General features: G+C 36.3%; 1 protein-coding gene across 6 annotated transcripts in view; it reads left to right on the top strand.

Annotated features, from left to right (window-relative positions):
- The window catches only part of HIVEP1 (HIVEP zinc finger 1), a 140,612-nt gene that overhangs the window by 72,033 nt on the left and 44,009 nt on the right, over positions 1-24,570 (top strand). For all 6 annotated transcript variants that reach the window (XM_027602095.2, XM_027602094.2, XM_027602099.2 and 3 more), the window contains one exon: positions 1,790-1,843. In XM_027602095.2, coding sequence (XP_027457896.2) covers positions 1,790-1,843 — 54 coding nt within the window. The remainder of the gene's footprint in view (positions 1-1,789; positions 1,844-24,570) is intronic.

The following is a 24,570-nucleotide window of genomic DNA, read 5'->3' on the forward strand; positions in this document are numbered from 1 at the left end:
CGAGAGCTGTATATTTAAATTATATGATTTGTTTCTTTATATTTTTGAAGGTCTACAGTATAGTTAGTATATTTTATTTTTTAAAAAAAGTGGCCCTTGCCCTTTTGTTAGTTATGTTAACGTAGATTTCATCCTTGCATTTGGTATTTTTCTCTTTGAAGTAAAATTACTGCTGAGGCAGGATCCACTTTCTGCATTTAATAAGAGGTTTTTTTGTTTGTTTTTTGGGTTTGTTTTTTTTAGGACACTTTCCAGTTTCACTTGTCATTTCATGAGAAGTGATTAAAATTTATAAATAAGAAAAATTTTATTATTTCTATGGGTTATCTCTACTCCTCATATGTCTCATTCTGGATCTGAGAATTAGCAAAGAAATAGGACATTGCTGTGGGGATGTATTTGTCAGGATAAAAACTTAAGTTATTTTTGACCAACGCTGTTAGTGTCTAATATCTCAGACTAGCTTGTCTCCTTTATTCTGCTCCTCCCACTCTGTCTTTATTTTGTAGGCTGCGTGGATCAATATGCAATTAAAAGAAGTTTGGTCAGTAAATTGGAGGTTCTCTGAGTTTCTGGCTTTCCCGGCAAGGTTGACGAGAGAAGCAGCAGGTGGACCAGGGTTCAGAGGGCCTGTGGTGGGATCTGAGTCTTTTATTTGTTTGGAAAAGATGCATTTCTGAGGTTCATCAGTGGCCAGCGGTGGTGTAGGGGTAGCTTTGGAAACCATTTTAGGGACTGGAGGTGGATCCCCGAAGGCATAAATGCCTGAAGTACCAATATTTTGAAAGCTTTTAAATGGTACTTCCATGGACTAACTATAACATTACATAATTATTGGTTGTGTATTCATTTCCATACAAAATAGTTCCCTGGGAATTTTGTAGCTTCTGCCGTTATCACAAGCACTTAGACCCCTGTATTAAACTTGGAACTGGTTATTGTCATGATCATCAAATAAGTGCATTCTTACAAAATTTAAATTAATTGTTAGCCAAGGTAGAACACGTGCTTTTTTTACACGATCCAGTGGTGCTCAGAGCCTCAGATCTAAGAGCTGTCAGCTCAGGGCCCCCACTTGGCTCCCTCTCCTATCCGCTCCTGGGGCAGCCTCCCAGGGCCTTGTTAGGTATCACTTCTGGGTTACACCTACTCCTTCAAAACTGGTTCCTGTGTAACAGTTCTGTGGTCATTACTTTGAACATAGGATCTCTTTAATGCAGTTCGCTACCCTCACACTTCGTAAATGACCATCCTGTTACCAGGGCTTGGCAAGACGAGTGGGTATTAATTAAAGCTCCTCTTCGGCTCCTCATTTCATTTATTTCCTGGTTCTTCCATGTTTGGCATAGGTCTCAGGCCGTCTGTGAACTTGGATTAGACTTGTTTCTAAGCTAGTGGGTGTTTGTTATATCTCTCTAATAAAATCCTTGTTGGGCATTTGTATGTCTTCATAAGGAAAGTTTTATTTTTAGGTAGTTTTAGGCACCTACACATTTTTTAACGATAGTTCAGTTCTGAAATGTGCTCATTATTTGCATTATGGAAATATTAATTAAGTGGAAGTGGTCCTTGTGACCAAGACATGATTGAAAGAAGAAATTCAATTTTAAAATGAGGAAATAAATCTGTCATTATTTTGACAGTTTACACATATTTATTTCACAAATAATTCATTCAATAAATATTTATTACTATGTATCAGTCACCATGTAATAGTAGTATGTTTGTTTTTCTGTATTCTTATTTGTGTGTGATGAATTGATTTGTAAAATTTCTTTGTTTTTCTTAGACAAAATTGAAGAAGCACAAAAAGAACTTAATGGGGCAGAAGTGTCAAAAAAAGGTAAATTAAACTCAACCGCAACATAGACTGTATTCTTAACAGTGATTCCTATACAGCTACCTTATAATCACAGCCTTATAAATCTATCAATGTAAACGTATCACAAAATTAAAAATCACCTTAGACTAACTGATACCTGAAAGTATGTGGGCTCTGCTTTATGAAATGCTTTAGCTATGTAGCATGTTCTGTAACTGTTTCCCGTGTATTTATATATTGCTGGTAGGATTATGAAAGATTGTTGCCGGTCTTTTGAAAGTCCTGTTTATGAGACCGTCCCATAGGAAAAAAAGTACAAATATAAAGACTAATGATGACTGTTTACATATATGTGCCTATGTGTGTTCTTGTGATGCAGTATTTTTTTTGTAATGACAAAAGCCTAAGACAAATAAAATAATATGAATGCTAGTCAGTGGGAAAATAGTTGAATAAATTGTAATACATTCATATTTTCAGATACATTATATACCTTTTTAAGAAGTATTATTTCGATTGATGGCGATGATTATTGCTGAGTGAGGAAAGTGAAATTGCACTGTAGCTTATAAAATATCTCAATTTCTTCAATCAAATGACAAAGGTATACCCATGAACACATACATATTTACACACATACTCGTACGTATGATTATACAGGTTTGGACAAAGTTTGCAAGGACTATGCACAAATATATAATGGTGGAAAAAGGGGCTGAGGAAGATTAACGTTTATTTATATGGCTTTGTGTTTTTTATTAGTTATAATGGTTAGTTATAATTTTGTATAAAAAATAAGAAGTTTAAAGGCAAAAATTGATTGTTATCATAGAAAACACACTGGTTACTTTTCCAGGTAACTGGAAAAAATACATTCACTATAAACCAGCCAGTGCAGAGGGGAAAACAGTGTGAGGTGGATAGTGTTCTAACCCTATATGTTAATGAGAAAAATTGATTAAAAGGACATAATTAAATCTCCCTTTGTAGCATTTATATTTCATGATTTATTATTTCCTTGTCTTCCTTATATCTTCTTCTTCTTCTTCTTCTTCTTCTTCTTCTTCTTCTTCTTCTTTTTAATCTAGTTAGGTTCTTAGCTAGCTAGGTGTCTTTAGTAGAAATATTTCTGGCTATGCAGGTTCTCCATCCCTTGGGCCAACCTATGAACCTTCAAGATGGTTTGGGGTTGGTCTGAATAGTTAGGTTGTGATGTGCAGCAACCTTGAAGTGTCTCTCTTCTCCGTTTTCCTTTTCTCCCACCCCCTTCTTCCCTGCAATCTGGAAAGTCCATAACAAATAGGCACAGTTAATGACATTCTTGCTAAAAAGTCTAGAAAGAACAGAGAAGTTGCTGTAGCCATGCTGTCCCTTCCAGTGGTTGACTAAAGATCCCTTCCCCCATCGCTGTAGACAGAAAGCATTTAAGACACGCAGGCTGTCAGAGATTTTTTACATCCAGTAATGGTTTAGAGCTGCTTCAAGTAGAAAAATAAATGTGTGCTTGTTTTCCTTTTCCTTCTTTCTCACTCCAGTGGCAGAGTTTTAAGAACAGTGAACTAAATGCCTGATAGGAAGGAGGAAATGGAACAAAGGTTCTAGAAAAAGAAATTGGATAATGAGGTTCAGAATAATCCAGTGGGCTACATTTGGCAGGCTACATTTATTTAAGACCTAGGATGAATACCAAGTGAGCATTGTTCTGTGCAATTCACTGCCTAGAATTACCACTTGGCTTTCATTTTTACGTACACATTCTGGGCAAATTAAAAATAAAACAGCTTTTCCCTCAAATATAATTAAGGAATAATATCAGTTTGTCTTTAACAATATGAGAGAAAATCTTTGAGTAATAAAAGTGTTAAGATTTCTCAGATCTTTGCTGAGCTGCCTATTTTGTTTAAGGAAATTCACTTCTTCAAATAAGGTACTTTAAAAACTTGTTGTTTATTATTTTTATTAAGATGAGTCACCTAGGACAGATCACTTTTTCACTATTCTTTCAAGATGCTTTTCTTTTTTTCCCCCTGAAAGTTTGACATTTTCTTCTACATCTGGTTATTTTTCTACAATGCTCATGGTTCTAAGACTTTGCTTCCATAGAAGATAGTGTAGTCCTTAACTTATCTGTGGATCTTTCTCCCCTTTCCTTTATTTTTACAATTAGGACAAGTAACTAATTTATCTCCAGAAGCATCTACGTTAATGGCAGGCCCTTACAAAAATTTTTTTTAAAAATAAACCTTGCTCGTTGATAGATCTGTATTGTTTTCTAACATTTTAAGTAAGGATTAATCTGTTTAATATGGTGGCAAAGAAAGTGACTTGGCCCATCACACACCAATAAAATAAAGAAGGACACTAAATTATGTTAATGTATTTCTTTTATTCTTTCTGCATATGAATGAAAATTAGATGACTTTGATTTATTTTGATTTTAATCGGTTTGGGGATAAAGAGAACATGTAACATTCACATAATTCTCCATAATGTCATTATATTCTTCCTTACAGTGCTCTTTACTTGTTCTTAGCATCCATTGTATTTGACACTATTCCTAAAATGATTGCGCAGGATTTAAATAAAATAAATAGTGAATGTCACAGATGTGAGAATGGAGTATGTTATAAAATAAGCTTGGGAGAAATAAATAGATCAGTTTCTCAGGAGAGCTTTCATGTGCTTTCTTTGTCTAAGTTTTAATTTTAATAGTTTAAAATTTTTATCATACAATATTTGATACCTATAAATTAATAGATATGACATATTACATAGCATAGAAATAACATTGTGCTCTTTGATTCCACTACCCAGTGTAAGTAAGAACTGGTGCATTGTCAATACTGTTGCATCATCAACCTGCATGCTAGGCTCTGTTTCATCCCGCTGTCTGCTCTGTTGAGGTATTTACCTCTTCAACTTTGTGTTCATTGTGTTAATGCTTCATGAAAATAATTACACTTTTTAGTTTTGCCTGTGTTTGAGCTTTAAAAATAAAATTATATTGTATAATTTTAACACCTTTTTCACTCAACATTGTTTTTAAAAGGTATACATGTTGCATGTAGCTATTTGTTTTTATTGCTGTAATATTTTATTCTATGAAACAATATGTGCCTCCATTCTCTTGTTGATGGATTTGAGTTATTTCTACCTTTTTGCTGTCACAAACAGTGCGACTGTGAATATTCTCCTATCCTAGTGCACATCTGTGAGTTTTCCAGGGCGTATAATAGGGAGTATAATAGTGTCTAAGAATTCATTTTGTGCTTGGAGTGTCAACCCTTTTATTTTTTCTAGTTGGGTAAAAAATAGTATTTTGTCCTGCTCTCGATTTATTTTTCCCTAATTAGTAGTAACATTAAACATGTCTTCATTTGTATTCCACCTTCTTGAAATGCTTATTAGTATCTCTTATGCATTTTGAAAATCTTTATTTTTTTCTTAATATATCTTGGATAACGGTCCTTTATTCATGTTATGTGCTTTAGTTTTGGGCTTAATTTTTTACTTTATTTAAAGTGCCTTTTAGTAAACAGAAGCTCTTGATTTTAATATTACCAAACTATTAGGCTTTTTCTTTTATGATTAGTATTTTTTTGTTTTGGGGATTTTTAAACTTACTTGTTTGTCTTATATTCTTCCCTACCACAAAGTCACACATATTTTTTTCTCTATTTTCTTCTTAAAAAAGCCTTTCACATTCAGATAAAAAAAATCCATCTGGAGTTGATTTTTTAAAAAAATACAGTATCAGGGTTTCAGTTTTGTGGGGGTTCTTTTTGTTTTGTTTTTTGGTTTTTTGGTTTTTTTGTCCCTGAACATGTATTTTTTTAATTTTTATTTATTTTATTTGAGAGAGATAGTGACAGAGATAGTGAGAGAGATCACAAGTGGGGAGGAGAGGGAGAAGCAGGCTCCCGCTGAGCAGGGAGCCTGACGTGGGGCTTGATCCCAGGACCCTGGCATCATGACCTGATCCGAAGGCAGATGCTTAACCGACTGAGCCACCCAGGTGCCCGGTCCCTGAACGTGTATTGAGTGGATTTCCCTTTACTCTCTGTTTCATACCAATTTTCCTTATATGTATGGGTTTGTTTCTTGGTTCTCTGTTCTGTTCTGTTTATGTATCCGTGGGTTAATAATCACAGTGTATTAATTACTTCACTTTATGTTTTAATATACAGTATAGTAGGGCAAATTCCTGAAGTATTTTGACTATGTCTAGTTTTTTGCTCATCCATTTAAAATTTTAGAATCAGCCTTTAAGAGAATATGTTGGGACCTTCTTTGGGATTACGTTGAATTGGGGGCAAACTGACTGTTGTCACAATTTTCAGGCTTGCTATCTATAAAAATAGCATATTTTTGATACATGTGTTTTCTTTAATGTCTTAGAATTTTTTCCACATAGGTCTTGTATTTATTTTATTGAATTTTTGTTGGAACTTTTTTTTTTTGCTGACTTCATTGATTGTATGTATATATATGTGCAATTGTTTTCTAATTCTTGTTGACAAATAGAAATGCGATGTATTTTTTTGTATATTCATCTTGTATCCAGCCACTTGGCTGAATCATTCATTCTGAAAATTTGTCTGCAGATGCTTTAGATTTTCTTGTAAACAGTCATATCAGCTGGAAGTAATGAAAGTTTTGTTTCTTTCTTTTTTAAATCATTGTTCTTTTATTTATTTTCTTGTTTTACCCCGTTGGCTCAGTAAAATATCAAAAGAATGGTAGTGTTGGCATCCTTGACTTGTTCTTGATTTTAAAGGGAATGCTTCTAATATTTCACCATTAAAATGTTTGAAGTCTTTATTTGGGAGGCTGGGGTCAGTTTTTTGGTTTTTTTTTTTTTTTTAGTAGCTTAAGGAGGTTATATTTTTGATTTATTGAGATTTTTAAAAGAATCATAAGTGGTTCTTTTTTTAATCAAATGCTTTTTCTTCATATGTAGAGCTGATCTTCTGGTCTTCCTCCTTTCCTTCTAGTGTTTAAACTTCACTTGCATTCGAGTCCCACATCAGGCTCCCTGCACAGCAGGAAGCCTGCTTCTCTCTCTCCCGCTCCCCCTGCTTGTGTTCCTGCTCTCGCTGTCTCTCTCTGTCAAATAAATAAATAAAATCTAAAAAAATAAATAAATAAAATAAACTTCACTTGCATTCTTGTAATAAAACCAGTTTAGTCTTGATGTTTGTCTTTTTAAACACACTGCTAGATTTAATTTGTTAATATTTGTTGAAGAATTCTGTATCCATGTTCAAGAGATAATGGTTTTATTTTCTTATAAGTTTCCTTGCCTGATCTGTCTCAGAATTATACTAGCTTAACAGAGGAGATATGAGAACTGTTCTCTTGATTCCCATGGATGTGATTAATATTGGAATGATAGCTTTATAGGAAGGTCTTACTATATATTTTGACCTTCAAGAGGGATTGAGGGTAGATTTTTAAGTATCAAATCAGTGTATATAATAACAGGGTTCTACTCAAGCTTTCTTTTTTTTAATCAGATAGTAAGTTACATATTTGTTACAGTGTATACATTCTGTCAGGTATTCACATTTATTGGCAAAAAGTCATTGGTGGTATTCTGTGAGTCTCTTTCATTGCTACTGGATTTTTTCATTGTTAATTTTGTTCATTTGTGCTTTTTCTCTCTTTCTTGATTAGTCTTTCCAGAGGCTTATCTGTTTCACTTCCTTATTGTTATGCCAACTTCTGATTTTCTTCATATTGTATTATCCTTTTAATTTCATTAAGTTTTGCTTTTTATTATATTCTTTCCTCTTTTTCTTTGGGTTTATTCCGTTATCACATTTCTTAAAGTTGGAATTTGGGTTAACTTATTTTAAGCCTTTATTCTTTCCTATTCCAATCACTGAGCTATTTTATTACTTTCTGTGTATTGCTTTATTACATTGTACATAATGTCATATTTGTTGCTTTCACTAATTTCTATGCCAGTTTCTTCTTTGACCCTCTTGACAGAATTTTTTTTCCCCCACATTGTTGGGGATTTTATGTTTTTGTTAGTGATTTCTCACTTATTTGCATTGTTACATTAACTGTTTTTTTTTTTAATTTTTTTATCGTTAGGTTAATCACCATACATTACATCATTAGTTTTGGATGTAGTGTTCCATGATTCATTGTTTGTGCATAACACCCAGTGCTCCACGCAGAACGTGCCCTCTTTAATACCCATCACCAGGCTAACCCATCCCCCCACCCGCCTCCCCTCTAGAACCCTCAGTTTGTTTTTCAGAGTCCATCGTCTCTCATGGTTGGTCTCCCCCTCCAATTCCCCCCCTTCATTCTTCCCCTCCTGCTATCTTCTTCTTCTTTTTTTTTTTTCTTAACATATATTGCATTATTTGTTTCAGAGGTACAGATCTGTGATTCAACAGTCTTGCACAATTCACAGTGCTCACCATAGCACATACCCTCCCAATGTCTATCACCCAGCCACCCCATCCCTCCCACCCACCCACCACTCCAGCAACCCTCAGTTTGTTTCCTGAGATTAAGAATTCCTCATATCAGTGAGGTCATATGATACATGTCTTTCTCTGATTGACTTATTTCATTCAGGATAACACCCTCCAGTTCCATCCACGTTGTTGCAAATGGCAAGCTCTCATTCCTTTTGATGGCTGCATAATAGTCCATTGTATATATATACCACATCTTCTTTATCCATTCATCTGTCGATGGACATCTTGGCTCTTTCCACAGTTTGGCTATTGTGGACATTGCTGCTATAAACATTGGGGTGCACATACACCTTCAGATCCCTACATTTGTATCTTTGGGGTAAATACCCAGTTAACTGTTTTTTTTTTAAACTAGTTTGTATTTCTAAAAACAATTTCGCTCTGTTTCTGAACACTGTGTAATCAAAAATTTCAGGGAATGTCCTACAAAAATGCTCCTAGATTTTATGCTAGAAATTCAGAATTCAGCACTTTCTAAATTTACCGTGTTACAGAGATTAAATAGCTGAAGTTGAAAGATGTCAAAGAACAGTACCCCCAGAGAGTGCAAGCAGAAAGTGGCATGAGGAGGTTTCAAGTCCTTGGCTTGGACTGTGCTGTTCTAACATTGTCCTGCATTATAACTGGGTGATTGCTGTGGTCCAGTGGTAGTTGAATCTGTGATAGTCCTGTTCTAAATTACCCGTTGAGTGATGAGATTATGATAGCAGTCACCTCCTTTAAAAACACTGTGATAACTCAGGAAAAATAGGATTCAGCCAGTTGGGTCTAGAAAAAGGTGGAGATTGTAGGTCAGCTTGCATTGGAATGTTTCACAGTAATTCACAGCAAAATCCTGAAATCGCCCCCTTAATGCCAGTACTTTCTTTCAGCGTGGTGGTATCACTCTGACTTTTTGAACTCCAGCCCCCAGAAAGTTAATTTATGTAAACAATAATTTCTGTTAATCATCCATTTTTCCTTGTATACGAGAGTAATGAGGTCCTAAGACACATGTCTTTGTAGGTTATGTGGCTTAAGAAACATGGTGAGGAATCTGCTTTGCTGAAATAGCTAGTGGTTTTAGACTTGCTCCGAGGAGGCACTTGACAAGTAGGATTTTTGTTAACATAGGCATAATATATGCCCGGGAATTACCCTCCCGTTATCTAGGGAAGCTGGAGGGAAGTTAGGTTTCTGTGTAAAACTAGCCTGCATAATTCTGAAGTGAGAGTGACAGACTAATGAGCAAAAAACTAGATTGTGGAACTCTAATTAGTGTGTAAATAAGAAACCTAGAGTTTGCTCACCTACTTTACTAAATGTCTTTTTTTTTTAAGCTTGCCAGGAGGACAATAGGAGTAAGTTTGCCAGGAGGACAAAAAATACTCCCATGTTTTTTCTGTTTTAAATACCACACATGCTATTTTTAAAAATGAAGGCTGATTTGTGATACTATTTTATGTTAATAAGATTATGCTTGAATGCTAGACACTCTCTTCCTTAAAAATTCTACTAAGTATACTTAATAGAAGGGTTTGTTCTTAGATTAGGGGCGATGAAGTTCTTCCTGAGTAAGATTAAAATTGAAGTGGCATTTTGGAAAATTTGGGCTGATTTTAGTAAATTAAAGTAACAATATTAATGCAATCTAAGGGAAGATTAAAATATTTTAAAAATAGTCTGGGAGCAAGTTTGTGCACTAGAACAAAACTTAGCATCGGGACGCCTGGGTGGCTCAGTCGGTTAAGTGTCTGCCTTCGGCTCAGGTCATGATCCCAGTGCCCTGGGATCGAGTCCCACATCAGGCTCCTTGCTCAGCAGGGAGCCTGCAGCTCCCCCTGCTTGTACCCTTGCTCACTCTCTCTCCCTCACTCTCTCTCCCCCACTCTCTCTCGCCCACGCTCTCTCTCTCTAACAAATAAAATCTCAAAAAAAAAAAAAAAAACAAAAAACTTAGCATCATCAAAATGCAATAAACCTAGAAGGGCATTAACAATTTACAAAATGAAAGTTCCCTGCCAGAGGAGAGGCTAGTGTACTCTTTCATTGAGATGTCTGAACTTCAGAGTATTTTAAAGGAATGAAGTTTTATTACTTTAGTGTATAGTAATACTAACTAGTTACGTATGTACTCTTGACAAGCTGTGGTCCTTAGGTTTATAAATTAATTGCTGGGAAATAATGTATTTAGATAAGCATGTTAATGGATGTTTATTTTAAATAAAAACATCTATAAATTCTGCTTTTTTCTTAATAAATGCCCTAAAAAACTCATGTTTTTCTTGTAAGGTTGTTCGTTCATTCTTTTATTCAATAAATTTGTATTATGTGTCAGCCATTCTTTGTAGCCCTGGGAAATAGGTAGGAAAGAAAAAGTCTAACCCGTAAAAGGATAACTTCTAACTTTAGTGCTCTTGCCAAATTATTGTGAAATCTGAATGGATAGAATCAAAATTCATGAGGTTTTCGGTAGACTGGCAGCAGTGCCTAACAAATTTCCCTTGGGAAAAGAGCAACAGATTTTCTGGGGTTTTTTTTTAGGGGAAAAAGTCATCTTTTAATAATTTATTTCTTCGAATTTTAGGTTTAAACATTAAGGTTTCATGAAGTATTCTCTGAGTATAATGGAGGATGCTAATTTGAATTATAGGAAGATTAGTATTTTATTTATTCAATATGTGTGACTTAAGGGTATCATGTCAATCCTGTCAATATTTTGAGATTTAAAAATACCAAATCCTAAGAGATGATTGCCTTTCAGATAGACTGCTAGCCATATAGAAGATGATTTGCACAATGATAAATAACATAAAGCATTTTTTAGTACATTAGTGTAAAATAAATGTCTTTAAATATTCTGTACTCATGGTGTTTAAATGCAAAAAAAAAAAAAAAAAAACTAGGGGCGCCTGGGTGGCGCAGTCGGTTAGGTAACCAACTCTTGGTTTCTGCTCAGGTTGTGATCTCAGCGTCATGAGATCAAGGCTGCGTCAAGCTGCTGATCAGGCTCTGTGCTCAGCGTGGACTCTGCTTGGGATTCTCTCCCTCTCTCCCTCTGCCCCTCCTGCACTTTCTCTCTCTCTCAAATAAATAAATAAACCTTTTTTTAAAAAAAATGCAGAAAAACTAACACTTTGTTTCCCATGAAATGCAAGAGGCAAAATCCTTAATATTTTACTGTTAGAAAATTCTGTTGCTGATTACTATCTGTTGAGGAATCATTTATTAAATCTGAGACTTAAGTAGTTAACAAGATTTTCATTTTATAGGATTCATAGGATATCACAGGCTTGCATTCTTTTGCACTTTTATTGCGTATTCCATTGACTTCAAGATGCTGTTGATTGTGAGATGCACAATGATTTCATGAACCATTTAGAAAGGGAAAGTCACTGCCCATTAAATCATGACACAGCGCTCTTATAATTGACTAGAGGATGAATCCTGATTTCAGGGAGATTAAAACAAACACGTTTGTTTGAGAGTCTACAGAATATGTACTTACGTCTAGTGCTTCATTTTGTGGTAAGAGAGGTGAAGTGGTTCAGATGGTGATGTGTGGATTTGAGCTGCTTTGAGGACAGCGTCCCTAAGAACTGTGAAAAACAAAGGAATGGATCTTTTTCTGTTGGTTCACTTGGGAATTCATCGAAGAATGATAAGAGGACAAAAACAGGTTATGTTCAGCTTACTGTCTTTGCTTCTTGGGTAACTGACCTCATACATACACCTCCGTATTTTCTATGTAAATAATGTTTCAGGGTGACTTAAAAGGATAGTGTGTGTTATTCTTGATTTAGTTAGGCATTTCACCACTTGGCTGCTGTGATCTATGTGTGGGGCAAAAGGAACAAAACGGTAGTGAGCTCAGGTATCTCTTGCCTACAGAGACTTGTTCTTCTCTTTTTCCACAGATGAGAGAAGGCACTAGACGTGTGGCATGAAAGTGAGGCATATAATTCCAGGGAAGGAAGAATGGAAAATAAAAGTGAGGGGAGGCAGAATCAATTGAAAATGGATTAAACAACTGGGAGAAACTCTGGAAGATAAATTTAAAAATTAAAATACGAACAGTTTTGGAAATCACAAAGTATCATTTCACCCAGATATGATATTCTTTTGTCAGTTTCATGCTTCAGAGTGTGTTTTATTGGGCTGGGCTGCATCTGAGAAGAATTTCAAATTTTGAAGGATAATAACTTAGAGTTTTGTCCTGAGCACCAAGCAAAGAATGAACTCTTTCCTTCAAGAAAAGATTTGGAAGCCACAAATGAGATTCTGTGGATGAGTAAGGGAAAGTATGAAGAGGGCTGAAAAATGTTGGACTGAGAACGAATGTAGGTTGTGAAGTCTGCACAGAGGCTGATGTTGAAGTGGGGAAGCAGATTCGAGCAGAGTGCAGAACAGGTTGTGTGGGGAGTGCAGCACACTTCCTGCACAGGAGCAGGGAAGGGGGGTGTTGCTATGGGTGTGTTGATTTCTGCGGGCCTATCACCTATTAGAAACTGTTTAACAAAACCCCTTCATGGCTTTCTGTGGCTCTTGGCATGAAGACTGCTCCAAAACATGGCACCCGTGAGACCTCATCTCACTATGCTCCGCCCCTCGTCTGCTCACCCAGCCTCACCAGTCAGTCTCCTGTGATTCCTCCAGTTCAGTTTTGCCCACTGTCTCCCCCCATCCCCCACACTTGGCTCCAGTTCCTAGTGCATACAGTAGGCATTTGGCAAATATTTGCTGAATAAATGAAGATGGGTGGGTAGGTGAGTGAGAGAGAAGAATGGCTTCCTTCACATTACAGGCAGGACTTTTAGACAACATGTACTATTAATTTCTTCTATTTTTTTTTTTGAGTGTGGCTGCGTAGGTATTTTTTATTTCTCCTGCTATAACCTCGATAGTATATCTGAAATAAATGTTTTATTATATTAAATTACCTGTATAATTTAATTGTTTATATCTGCAGTGATATACAGAACTCATTTATGTATATCTCCCTAACAAAAACAAAAGCTTTCCTCTAACCCCAAGTGACTATGGACAGCTACTGCAAATGAATCCTTTCTCGTGACTTTATCTAAACAGTATGACTAAACCCATTCTTTGTATACTTTGGTGATATAATTACACATTAGTTAACCTGGTGGGAGGTTATGATGTTCTGAATGAAAACTTGAGGATTTCGGACTTCTGAAAGTTCAACACTACAACCTCAAGAGCCTTTGTGGTAGAAATGGTTATCAAATAGATTTTATACTTTCTTGTCTCAGTAATAGCATTAGCCTCAATTTAAACTTTTTTTCTTTTATCTTGTTTAAGCTCAGGGTCAGTCACGTGCTGGTCCCTGGGGGAAAGGAGGGAACAGTTGACGGCGTTTGCAGTTTGGTGAAAATACTCCTACCATGGCCGATTCCAAGCTACCAATGGTTGTGTAGCTTACAAAATTCTTAACTATTTAATAGGACGGTTTTAAGCACATATTCCTCAGAGAAATTATCATCTTGCTGTATTTTTCTTGTGGATTCAACTATAGGAAGAGTAAGACCTAGAGCGACATGGGCCCCAGTCCCTAGTGTAGAATTTTCTTAGAAAAATCGCCAGGATTTTTGGAATCTTTCTTATGAAAGGGAACCAGAAGTATACCAACCTGAATGACCTTCAAGGCTGGGAAATCTGACTGTCTTGTAAACTTATTGAGTGGAAGGCTGAATCAGCCTTCTACCAGGTGACCTTCTTAAACCTGCAAAAGTACATCCAGATATTTGGTTTTATTTTCAGTGTCAGCTCTTTTGTTAAGCAACACTGAGATTTTTATCTTATGCTTCTCCAGCTCACACTTTTTGCACAGGCCATATCATTACACATTAGAACAACTTATAAAAATAGAAAATATACTTATTTCATCACGTCTCATCTCAGTTGTTACTTTTCTACCTTCTTCGATAACCTAGCTAGAGAGGATGAGTTTCTCTGAGGTGGTCTTTAGAAGTAAGGAAAAGTACTTATCAAAATCATAAATAAGGTTACTATAACAAATCTGTAACTATATACTCGGTTTCCTTTTTTAGTGGCATCTTGAAGGACATAAGTTATGTAAAGTATTTTGTTGGAGTGGAATATTGTGAATGTGATGTTGTATAACAATAATATGACAAAAAGGGGGAAAGAGAATAGAGCTATAGAGGCAAAACATTTTCATACGGTACTGGAATTGGTATAAATCTGAAGTAGATGCTGATAAGTTAGAATGTAAGGTAAGCCCGAGAGCACTACAAAGAAAATAACTCAAAAAAAGTAGTGAAAAAAATCATTGAAGAAATTAAAATGTTATGCTAGGAAGTATTCACTTAATATAGAAGAAAGGAGAAGTGGAGGAACAAGAAAGATATAAGCTATATAGAAAACAATGCAAAATGGCAGATATGAACCCGGCAATGGCAATAATAACATTACATGGGAATTGATTAAATAATCCCATCAAAAGGCAGAGATGGTTGACTGGTTAAAAAAACAAGATCCAACTATATGCTGCCTACACTGAGATACACTAGATTCAAAGACGCAACTAGATTGAAAATAAAAGGCTAGGAAAAGAATATGTAAACAACCAACGTAAAGCCAAGTAGTTGTATTAATATTAGACAAAGAGACTTAAAATATAAATAGGGGTGGGGCACCTGGGTGGCTCAGTTAAGCATCCGACTTATGATTTCCGCTCAGGTCATGATCTCAGGGTTGTGAGATCAAGCCCTGCACTGAGCTCCACACTCAGCAGGGAGTCTGCTTGAGATTCTTGCTCCTCTCCCTCTGCCCCTTCCCCCCTCCAAATAAATAAATAAATCTTTAAAATAAATACGTGTGTGTGTGTGTGTGTGTGTGTGTGTGTGTGTGTGTGTGTATGTGTATAAACAGGTATTTTCTAAAGATAAAAGAGTGAATCCGTCAGGAAGACATAACAAGTTAAAAACACATATCTACCTAACAACAGCACCCCAAAACACATGAAGCAAAACTGACAGAAATGAAGGATCAAGTAGACAATTCGTCAGTGTGGTTGGAGACCTCAGTACCTCACTTTCCATAATGACGGGACAGCTAGGCAGAAGGTCAGCAAGTCAATAGAAGACTTGAACAGCCCAATTAACCTGTTGGACCTAACAGACATCTATATAATATTCCACCCTACAAGAGTAGAAGACACATGTTCTCCACTGTGCATATAAGATTCTCCAAGATAGGCCATAACTGAGGCCATGAAACAATTTATCAGTAAATTTAAGAGGACTGAAATAATACCAAATCTGTCTTCAAGCTGACCATAATACAGTGAAATCAGTGACCAAAAAAGTATACACACCTGAAAAGTTCTTCTGATCCTACATAATCCCCCAGAGGAGAAATGGCAGTCAGCAAAGCAGAACTTTTATGTCCAGATGATTTAGAGACTTTCAAAACAAGTATACTATGAACATTGCCATGAAATTGATAAAAGGATTCTATGTTAGATTATCTATGGATGAGGAAGCTAAAAAACGTACAGACCACTGGAAATGCTTTCTTTTGAAACAAAAATGTAGCTTGCTGTAACAAATTTTTAAGGATTACATTTCTTCCAAAAGAACAAAAAGATGTTCAAAATCATCTCCTTAAGTAATTAAGCAAGCAAAGGATTATACAGAGAAATGTATTTAGAACAACAGTCTCGTTGTCTTCCTTTTGAATAAGACAGAGCATTTTAGCAGCTGAAACTTTTTGCAGAAAAATAAACTTGTCACCCAGTGTCATTACCTTGTCATTTCTTAAGGACATATTTCTAAAAGAGATTAAGTATTATTTTATTTTTTATGTTAATTTAATACTCTATTCTGATAGTGTTCAGTCTATTTAAAAAACAGTTTTTATTTTATATTCTAATAACATAGAATGTTAGAATAATGTTGGCTCTTTTATAAACTTATTACAAGACATCAATTAAAATATGTGTTTATGATGTTTTTATTAGAAGTGTATTAAAAATTTGGTTTCACTGGAGCTAAAATAGAATACTGGAGTTAATTCCAGCTACTCAGTATTATAGAAAATAAATGTTGTAATACTGGTTGAGCCATTTTGTTCTAGTAATATAATTGCAATCCATGATGAAATAATATAATAATAATAGGATGTTTTTGGTATAATAATATCATCATCATTACCATCAACAGTAGCAATGGTGGTATTAGAACGGAAGTCGAGGTTTCAAGCATCACACTGTGCTTCCTACATGCGTTACCCCCTCGCAGCCCTGTGCAGTGCCATTATCTACACAGTAACTGTACATGTCTAAGGTCACAGAGCTGGTGATTGATAGAGCCAGGACTTAAAGCCAGGCTTCCCTCTGTTAACTGAGTGGACGGAGTGGGAGAGTATGAAGAGTCTAGGACAGTTTGTGATTTTAAACAGGTGCACGAATGTCCACGCCCTGCATGCTGAGATTGGCCTAAAATATTAATTATGTTGATCTGACAGGACTATATTGATTGTATTGGGTAGCTTTCCTTATATTTAATCATCTGGAAAGGTTACCTGGAAGTTTGAGTGTGTGGAAGGAGAGGACCATATTCATATTCAGGTCTTACATTCTTCCTCAGTTAGAGGTCTGTTCAAGTTTTCACCTTCTTGGATCAACTTGATTTATAACTTGTTACATTCTATATGTTATTCAAGTTTCCAGATATCATCAGATGGAATATAATATTCTCTTCTTATAATTTTGAATGCTTTTTCTGTTTTTTTATCATACCCTTTTTCAGTATCTAAGAGCTTTATTATTGATTACACTGATTTTTGTATTTAATTGAATTTTTCAAAGGTAAGTATTACTTATTCTACTTTAAAAAAATTTTTAGGGGCCTCTGGTTGCCTCAGTCGGTTCAGCATCTGCCTTCGGTTCAGCATCTGCCTTCGGCTCAGATCATGATCCCAGGGTCCTGGGATCGAGCCCCGCATCGGGCTCCCTGCTCAGCGGAGAGCCTGTTTCTCCCTCTCCTTCTGCTGCTCCCCCTGCTTGTATGCACACTCGCTCGCTCTCTATGTCAAATAAATAAATAAAATAAAAAAATAAATTAAAAATAATTTTTTTAAATTTGATTTATGTCTAACTTTGTTTTTTTTCTATATTCCTACCATCTTAATTATTTCTCCAAAATCATGTATTAACTGCTTAGCAAATTATCTCTTTATGTATAAAAATGTCCTACAGCATTCATTTGCCGTTGAGTGGTTAATTACACAAATATTTGAGTACCTATTTTGCCCATATCTGCTAGATTTTGATCTATGTTACTTTCAGATACCTTTAAATAAGCAATTATCTGTTAGGCTCTTAATTTGTTAGTTGAACTGGTTTGGGGTTGAGTATTTTATTACATATTTATGAGAATATATTTGTGCATGATGAATTTAAAAATGTGGAACTTTAGGTGACAGTAAGGGTCTCCTGTGCCGTCTTTACACTCCAATCCCATAGTGTTTTTTTATTCCAATATAATTAACATGCAGTGTTATATTAGTTTCAGTGTATAATATAGTGATTCCACAATTGTATACCTGACTCAGTGCTCATCACGGTAAGTGTCCTTTTAATCCCCATTCACCTATTTCACCCTCCCATGTTTTTAAATTAGTTTTGAAACTTTATGTATGAAGGTTTTCTTTTAACCAAGATTTATAAGTTAGTATGTCTGTATTTTATGACATTTTCTTTGTGTGTTAAAACCTATGTGTTTCTCTTTCCTGACTTTTTGCTACGTCATAGCCTGCTAATGAATTCGACCCTCCCCCATAATTCTATTTCTGTGTCTTTTGAAGAGTTTTTAATGTATGTTGTTGCCTCTCTGTAATATTATAAAAGTTTAGTAATGTTGTCTCTTGCATTGTTTAAACCTTTAGTCCGATGATTCGGGGTCTTAGTTGGGATGCGATTCCACTTAGCATTCTATTCTTTCTTTTCTTGTCAGGGCTGAGGTTACTGTTCAGGAATGCTGCTGGCCTCTGATTGTTTTCCAGTGTATTCTTCCATTAGGAATATTAAGACCTTTGAACCCACTTTGATTGGTAGAACTCCACTCACATTTCACTGAATGCTCCAACAGCTGCCCTGGTCTTCTGCTCGAGGTGGCCCTTAACGAGGCTCGGTGATACTCTCAGAACTTGCTTTTGTGCCCCTGCTGACTCCAGACTTCTCGAACTTCCCACCATGGGGCTTGTTCTTCCTCACAGGGGCTAGCCCACTTCCCCTGCTTTGGATTCACATGCTCTCATTATTGTGTATTCGGATTCCGTATGCTTTCTTATTTTTCAACACAGTTGCTGCTCATTTTGCTTTAGCCACATATTAATCGCACTTTTCCCTCTTTGTCTTACATCTCCAGTTTCCCATCCAGGATAATTTTATTTTACTTCAAGAATAGTCTTTAGTTTTCCATTAGTGCAGGTCTGTTGTGACAAATTACTTCAACTATCATTTATTAAAAAATGTCTCTTTCGTTTTCATTCTCGGAAAAATTCTTTTGCTTAGTATAAAACTAGAGTCTTCTAGCTTGGCAGCTTATCTCCTCGAGCACATGGCTGCTGTTGAAATTGTCACTTGTGAGTCTAATTATTGCTCATTGGAAGGTTGATCTGTCTTCATTTTAATGTATTTTCCCAAGACTTTTAAGATTTTGGGCCTCGTCTCTGCCTTACAGTTTCACAGAGAGGTGAATAGGTGTGATTTCTCTGTATTTATCTTGTTTTTGTTCCATGGCAGTCTTGAATTTGTAGAGTCCTGGGTTTCATTCAGGAGGGCCCAATTACTTATGTCCTCACCTTCCGAGATTCCAGTTCCAGTCTTTTCGACTCATCCTTCGTTTCAGAATGTCTCCATTTTGCCACCTCTGTCTCCAGTACTCTATTCCCTGTTGTTTCTCTTGACTCTTCTCCCAGTTCCCTGTAGTAATCTAAGCTTAAATCCATCCATCTAAATTTGCTCATATTTTTCCAGTTCTGTCATTTATATTTGGCTTTTCAAACACACTCGCTCTCTTTTTATACTTTCCCATTTTCCTCTGGAATTTTCAATATGCTTTTAATATGAACAGCATAGGTACTTTGATTTTAAAGTCTCTGAATATCAATTCCAATATGTTGGACCCTCATTGATCTCTTTGTGATAGTGGTACTTTCATTCTTTTCTTAGGCGCCTGGTTGTCTTTGAATAGTTAGACATTCTATTTTAAAAATTATTGAAATGGGTTTGGAGCCTAAGTTGACATCTTTCTCCAGAGAAGATTTTGATTTGCTTCTACGAGGCTCTTAGGAGAGCTAACAATCCAATATCAACTTAATCCGGTTTTGGGATCTTTGATTTTTCTGGCCACTGGAAGTGAGTTACTGTTCATTTGAAGCTTGCTTGGTCTACATCCAGTTCTCTCTTATTTCTAGGAATGAAGCCCTTCAGGCTCTCAACTGGGAACAGGTAGATTTCCATAGGGACTCCATGGATGGCATGCTCTCGATTCTGTCATTTATACCCTTAGCTCTTTTAGATTGTCAGAAGAGCTGCTCAGCCATTTAGCTGCTGCCTCTGGACAAATTTTCCCCGAGCAAAAGGAGCCCAAATGCTGAATTCACCTTTTTGGACTTTTATCCTCCCCTAGCTGTTGCGGCCCACTAACTTTTCACTATCTTCCTACTGTTTCAGCACCTTCAATATGATAATATTTATAATTTGTTTAGCTATTCTGTTATCCTCAGAGGAGTATCATTTGAATTAATTACTTAATTCCCCATTACTATAAAAGTTGTTAATATATTTAGAGTATCAACCCGTTATCTGCCTTATGTATTGCAATATTTTTCTTTTTGTCCTTTGCTTTTTTTCATATATAAAAGAGAGTTTTCTTTTTTTTAAAGATTTTATTTATTTGAGAGAGAGTGTGTGTGCAAGTGGAAGGAGGGAAAGGAGCAAGCAGACTGTGCTGAGTGTGGAGCCCGACGCTGGGCTTGATCCCTTGACCCTGAGATCATGATCTGAGCTGAAAACAAGAGTATGACACTGAACCGACTGAGCCACCCAAGCTCCCCAAAGAGTCTTTTATATACACTCAGAGTTCTTCCAGAAATCACTTCTTTCTGTGGTTTTATTTCTTACATTGAATTAATGAACTTAGTGTGGAATGTGGTGTTTGTTCAAGATATACTTTCCTTTTTGGTTCCATGTGTGAAACCCACATATTTAAAAACTGTATCATCCTTTCCTCAGGATTTTGAAATATGCCACTTGTATACTAAATGCATATATACGATGGAATCTTTGTATAGGCTTTCCGTTTAACCATTAATCTGATTTTGAGAAAATGTTATTTAATCATTTAATCCCTCTCCATGTTGGTGTCCTTATATCATTCTTTTTTAGAATTTTATTATCTAATTTAGAATATTCTCCCAAATGAAGATTAGAGTCATGTCACATTAAAAAAAAAAAAAGAGCAATTTTTTTTTATTGTTTGAAATTGTATAAAGTTTAGAAATTTGAAAACAACTGAATTGATATCTACAAAATATTCTTTCCAGGAGCATGGTGTGTTTCTTTGTTTTGTAAGTCTTTTTTTAATCATATCAGAAAACTGTTTAATTTTTTTTATGTTTTGAATATTTTGTGCCAAATTTATTTCTAGGCATTTTTCTATTTTTGTTGCTGTTACAAATAGAATATTCTTGCCATTATATTTTCTAACTAGGTATTTTTGGTACAAATGACAAGATTGATATTTTTATGTTTTGGGGAGATATCTACCTTCCTGAGCTCTTTTTAGATATAGTAGATTTCTGATTATTTCTCATAGGTTCTCTAGGAAACCATTATATTATCATTAAATAAGGCTACTCTCTTCCTTACCATTATTTATATCTCATTTCTTTTTATTGCTGTTGCATTAGCTATATCATCTAGAGAACTGATTAAAAATCATAGTGATTATGGCAGAAATCCCCTCATTGTCCTATGGTTCAAAAGAGATTTCTCTAGTGTTTGATTTTGAGTGTTGTATATTGTGGGCATGGTAAATATTCTTTATTGTATTTTCCTACTTCTCTAAAGTTTTGTTTTGATTTTTCTGATTTCTCTGTGACTTCCTCTCTGACCCCTAGGCTATTTAGAAATAATGTTGTTTAATTTCCAAATATTTGGGGGTTTTCCAGATATCTTTCTACTATTTATTTCTCATGTAATTTTGTTGTGGTCAGAGAACATACTTTGTAGGTCCTTTTAACCTTTTTGAGCAGCAGACCATTTTTAAATTTAAGGTTACATGTGCCTAGTGGTTACCTATGACTGCATAACAAATTACTATGAACTTAGTTTAAAAAATACTTAACAGTTTTGTAGGGCAGAAACCTGACATGGTCTCACTGGGCTATAATCAAGGTGTTAGCAGGGCTGTGTTTCTTTCTGGAGTCTGTAGGGGAGAATCTGTCTTTTGCTCATTCAGATTTTGGCCGAATGAAACTCCTGTGTCTGTGGGTCTGAATTCCTCCTGTCCTTGCTGGCCTTCCCAGCTTCTAATGTCCACCTTGTTCCCTGGATCTTGGCTCCCTTCCTCCGTCTCCCTAGCCAGCAGTAGCTGGTCAGGTTTGTCACACTTGAGATCTCTCCCTCTCTCTCTCTCTCTCTCTCTCTCACACACATCTTCCTCTGTCAGTTAAGTTTGAAGAGGTCCTGTGATTATCCAGGATACTCTCCCCATTTTAATGTCTATAATCTTACCACGTCTACAAAGTCCCCTTGGCACATGTGAAAGGAGCAAAGTCTCCAGTTCCAGGGATTGGGATGTGGACATTTTGCAGAGCCATTATTTTGCCAAACACACTACCATATTGGAAAATGCAGGGTCACACTGCATTATATTTTACAGTGATGGAATTTTAAAAATTATTCTTCAGATGTTCTTTTATTGTTAGCATTTTCAGAGTTCTTTATATATGTAGATCCAAATTAAGGTTTTAACATTTCAGTACAGGCCAGCTGGCAGTGAATGCTCTCAGCTTTTGTTTTTCTGTAAAAGTCTTTGTTTTGCCTTCATTTTTGAAAACTGTTATCTTTTGATGGAGAATTCTGGGTTGGCCATTTATTTTTTCTTCCAGTAGTGTGAAAATGTCACTGCACAGTTTCTGTTGAGAAGTCTGCTTTAATTTTTATCTTTGATTCTCTGTGTGTAGTAATACATTTTTCTAACTTCTGGGTACCTTCAAGATTTTGTCTTTATCTTTGTTTTTCAGCACAACGAATATGATTGGTCTAGGTGTTTTTTCCTTTTTTCTTTCTTTTTCTTTTATTTCTTGCTTTTTCTCTCATCTTTTTTCTTTTTAAGATTTTATTTATTTATTTGACAGAGAGAGACACAGCAAGAGAGGGAACACAAGCAGGGGGAGTGGGAGAGGGAGAAGCAGGCTTCCCACGGAGCAGGGAGCCCGATGCGGGGCTCGATCCCAGGACCCTCGGACAATGACCTGAGCTGAAGGCAGATGCTTAACGACTGAGCCACCCAGGCACCCCTCATCTTTCTTTATTCTTACTCTTACTCATCCAGTTGGGGTTGTATATGCTTTTTGGATCTATGGTTTGTTTATTTTTGAGAAATACTTGCTGTTATTTCTTCACTTATTTCTACTGCGGTATTTGTTCTTTCTTTTCCGTTTGTGATTCCAGTTATACATTAGATCATTTGATATTGTCCTATGGGTCTTGAATGCACTGTTCTTGTTTTGTCCTATTTAGTTTCCATGCTATTTTTCTTCTTTGTATTTCTATTTGGTTAATTTTTATTGGCCTATCTTCCTTAGTTTTGTCAGGTCTACTAATGAGTCTGTAAAAGGCTTTGCCTGTCTCTATTATTTTGTCTTTTATTTCTAGCATTTTCATTTGACCTTCTCTCTCTGTGTGTTTAAATTCCCATTTGTGAATGCACATATTGATTAGAGTTATTTTAATTCCCTGTCTGAGAGTTCTGGGATCTGAATCATCCCTGAGTCTGGTTCTTCTGATTGTTTTGTCTCTTGACAGTGGGTCATTAGTGTCTGCATCATATTGAATTTTGGATATTGCATATATATAACAGTAGTTACTGAGGTCAGTGGTTTTTAGTCGTTGGAAATGGGCATGTTTTTCTTCTCTCAGGTGATCAGGTGGGGAGTTGAGGCGGTTTGTTCAGGAGTTGGGCTGGGTTTAGATTTTGGTGTTGCCGTGTATATCTTCCATGTGCCACCCCAGCCTCCAATTATTCTAGTGATGACCTGCCATTTCCTTGTGCCTATAGAGGGGCTGGGGTTCTGGACGGTTTTTTCTCAGTTTGGTGCTCCATGCTCAGCTTTAGCTGCGTGTGTCATTCTGGGAATGGCAGTCTCCACCTCTTTACCTGTCCTAGCAGGTGGACTGCTGCTGCTCCTTCCTCATTGCCAGGCTGGTAGCTGGGGTTGGTGAGGATTGCTTGCTTGTCCTGCTCCAGCCTCAGTCTTAGACAGTTCCTGTGCTTCCTGACCATCTCTCATGGTAGCAGACCTCTCATTTTATTGGTATGGGATTTTGGTCCCAGGACAGTTTCCTACTTACCCTGGGAGAAGGGGTTTCTTTTTCTATCCTTCCCCAAGCTGCAATGGGGTTTACATGTGTGACACATCTGTTGCTCTTTGCCCAGCAGCTTGAAGTTTAAGGTTTTTGTTCCACATGAGAGCTCTCAGGGCCCTGGGCTCTGTGCATTTTCCAGGAGCTGCACCTCCTCCTTTGCACCTCCTATGGAGACCTCCTCTCTCTAGTCTCCCACCCCGCCGTCTGGGTGAGTACCTGCTGGAGGCTCACGGGAGAGAGCCTGGGAGTGAGTGTGGACTCCCCTGGATCTGAGGCCAGGCTAATCCAGCCCATGCTCAGCCCTTAACAGTTTGTTATAGTTTTAGATGATATTTCTTGCTTGTTTGAATAGCTTTCATGTCTTCTTCCACATGTCCTTCCCTGCTTGGCCCCAGGTGAGCCATTTCATGCATCCCTGCATGGAGTTCAGGCTTTGGTTGCTCTGTGACCTCAACTTCTGATGGGCTCAAGAAAAGTTATGATTTTTGTGCTACCTCTAGCTTTTTCATGTTATTATGGTGGAAACAACATTCTTTTCAAGTGTCTACATCTTGAGGCAGACTCATCTAGCTTTATTTTTTAAAGTAAGGAATAGATGTTGAATTTTATTAAATATCATTCAC

The sequence above is a fragment of the Zalophus californianus genome, chromosome 7, assembly GCF_009762305.2.
Source record: "Zalophus californianus isolate mZalCal1 chromosome 7, mZalCal1.pri.v2, whole genome shotgun sequence".
Taxonomy (NCBI): Eukaryota; Metazoa; Chordata; class Mammalia; order Carnivora; family Otariidae; genus Zalophus; species Zalophus californianus.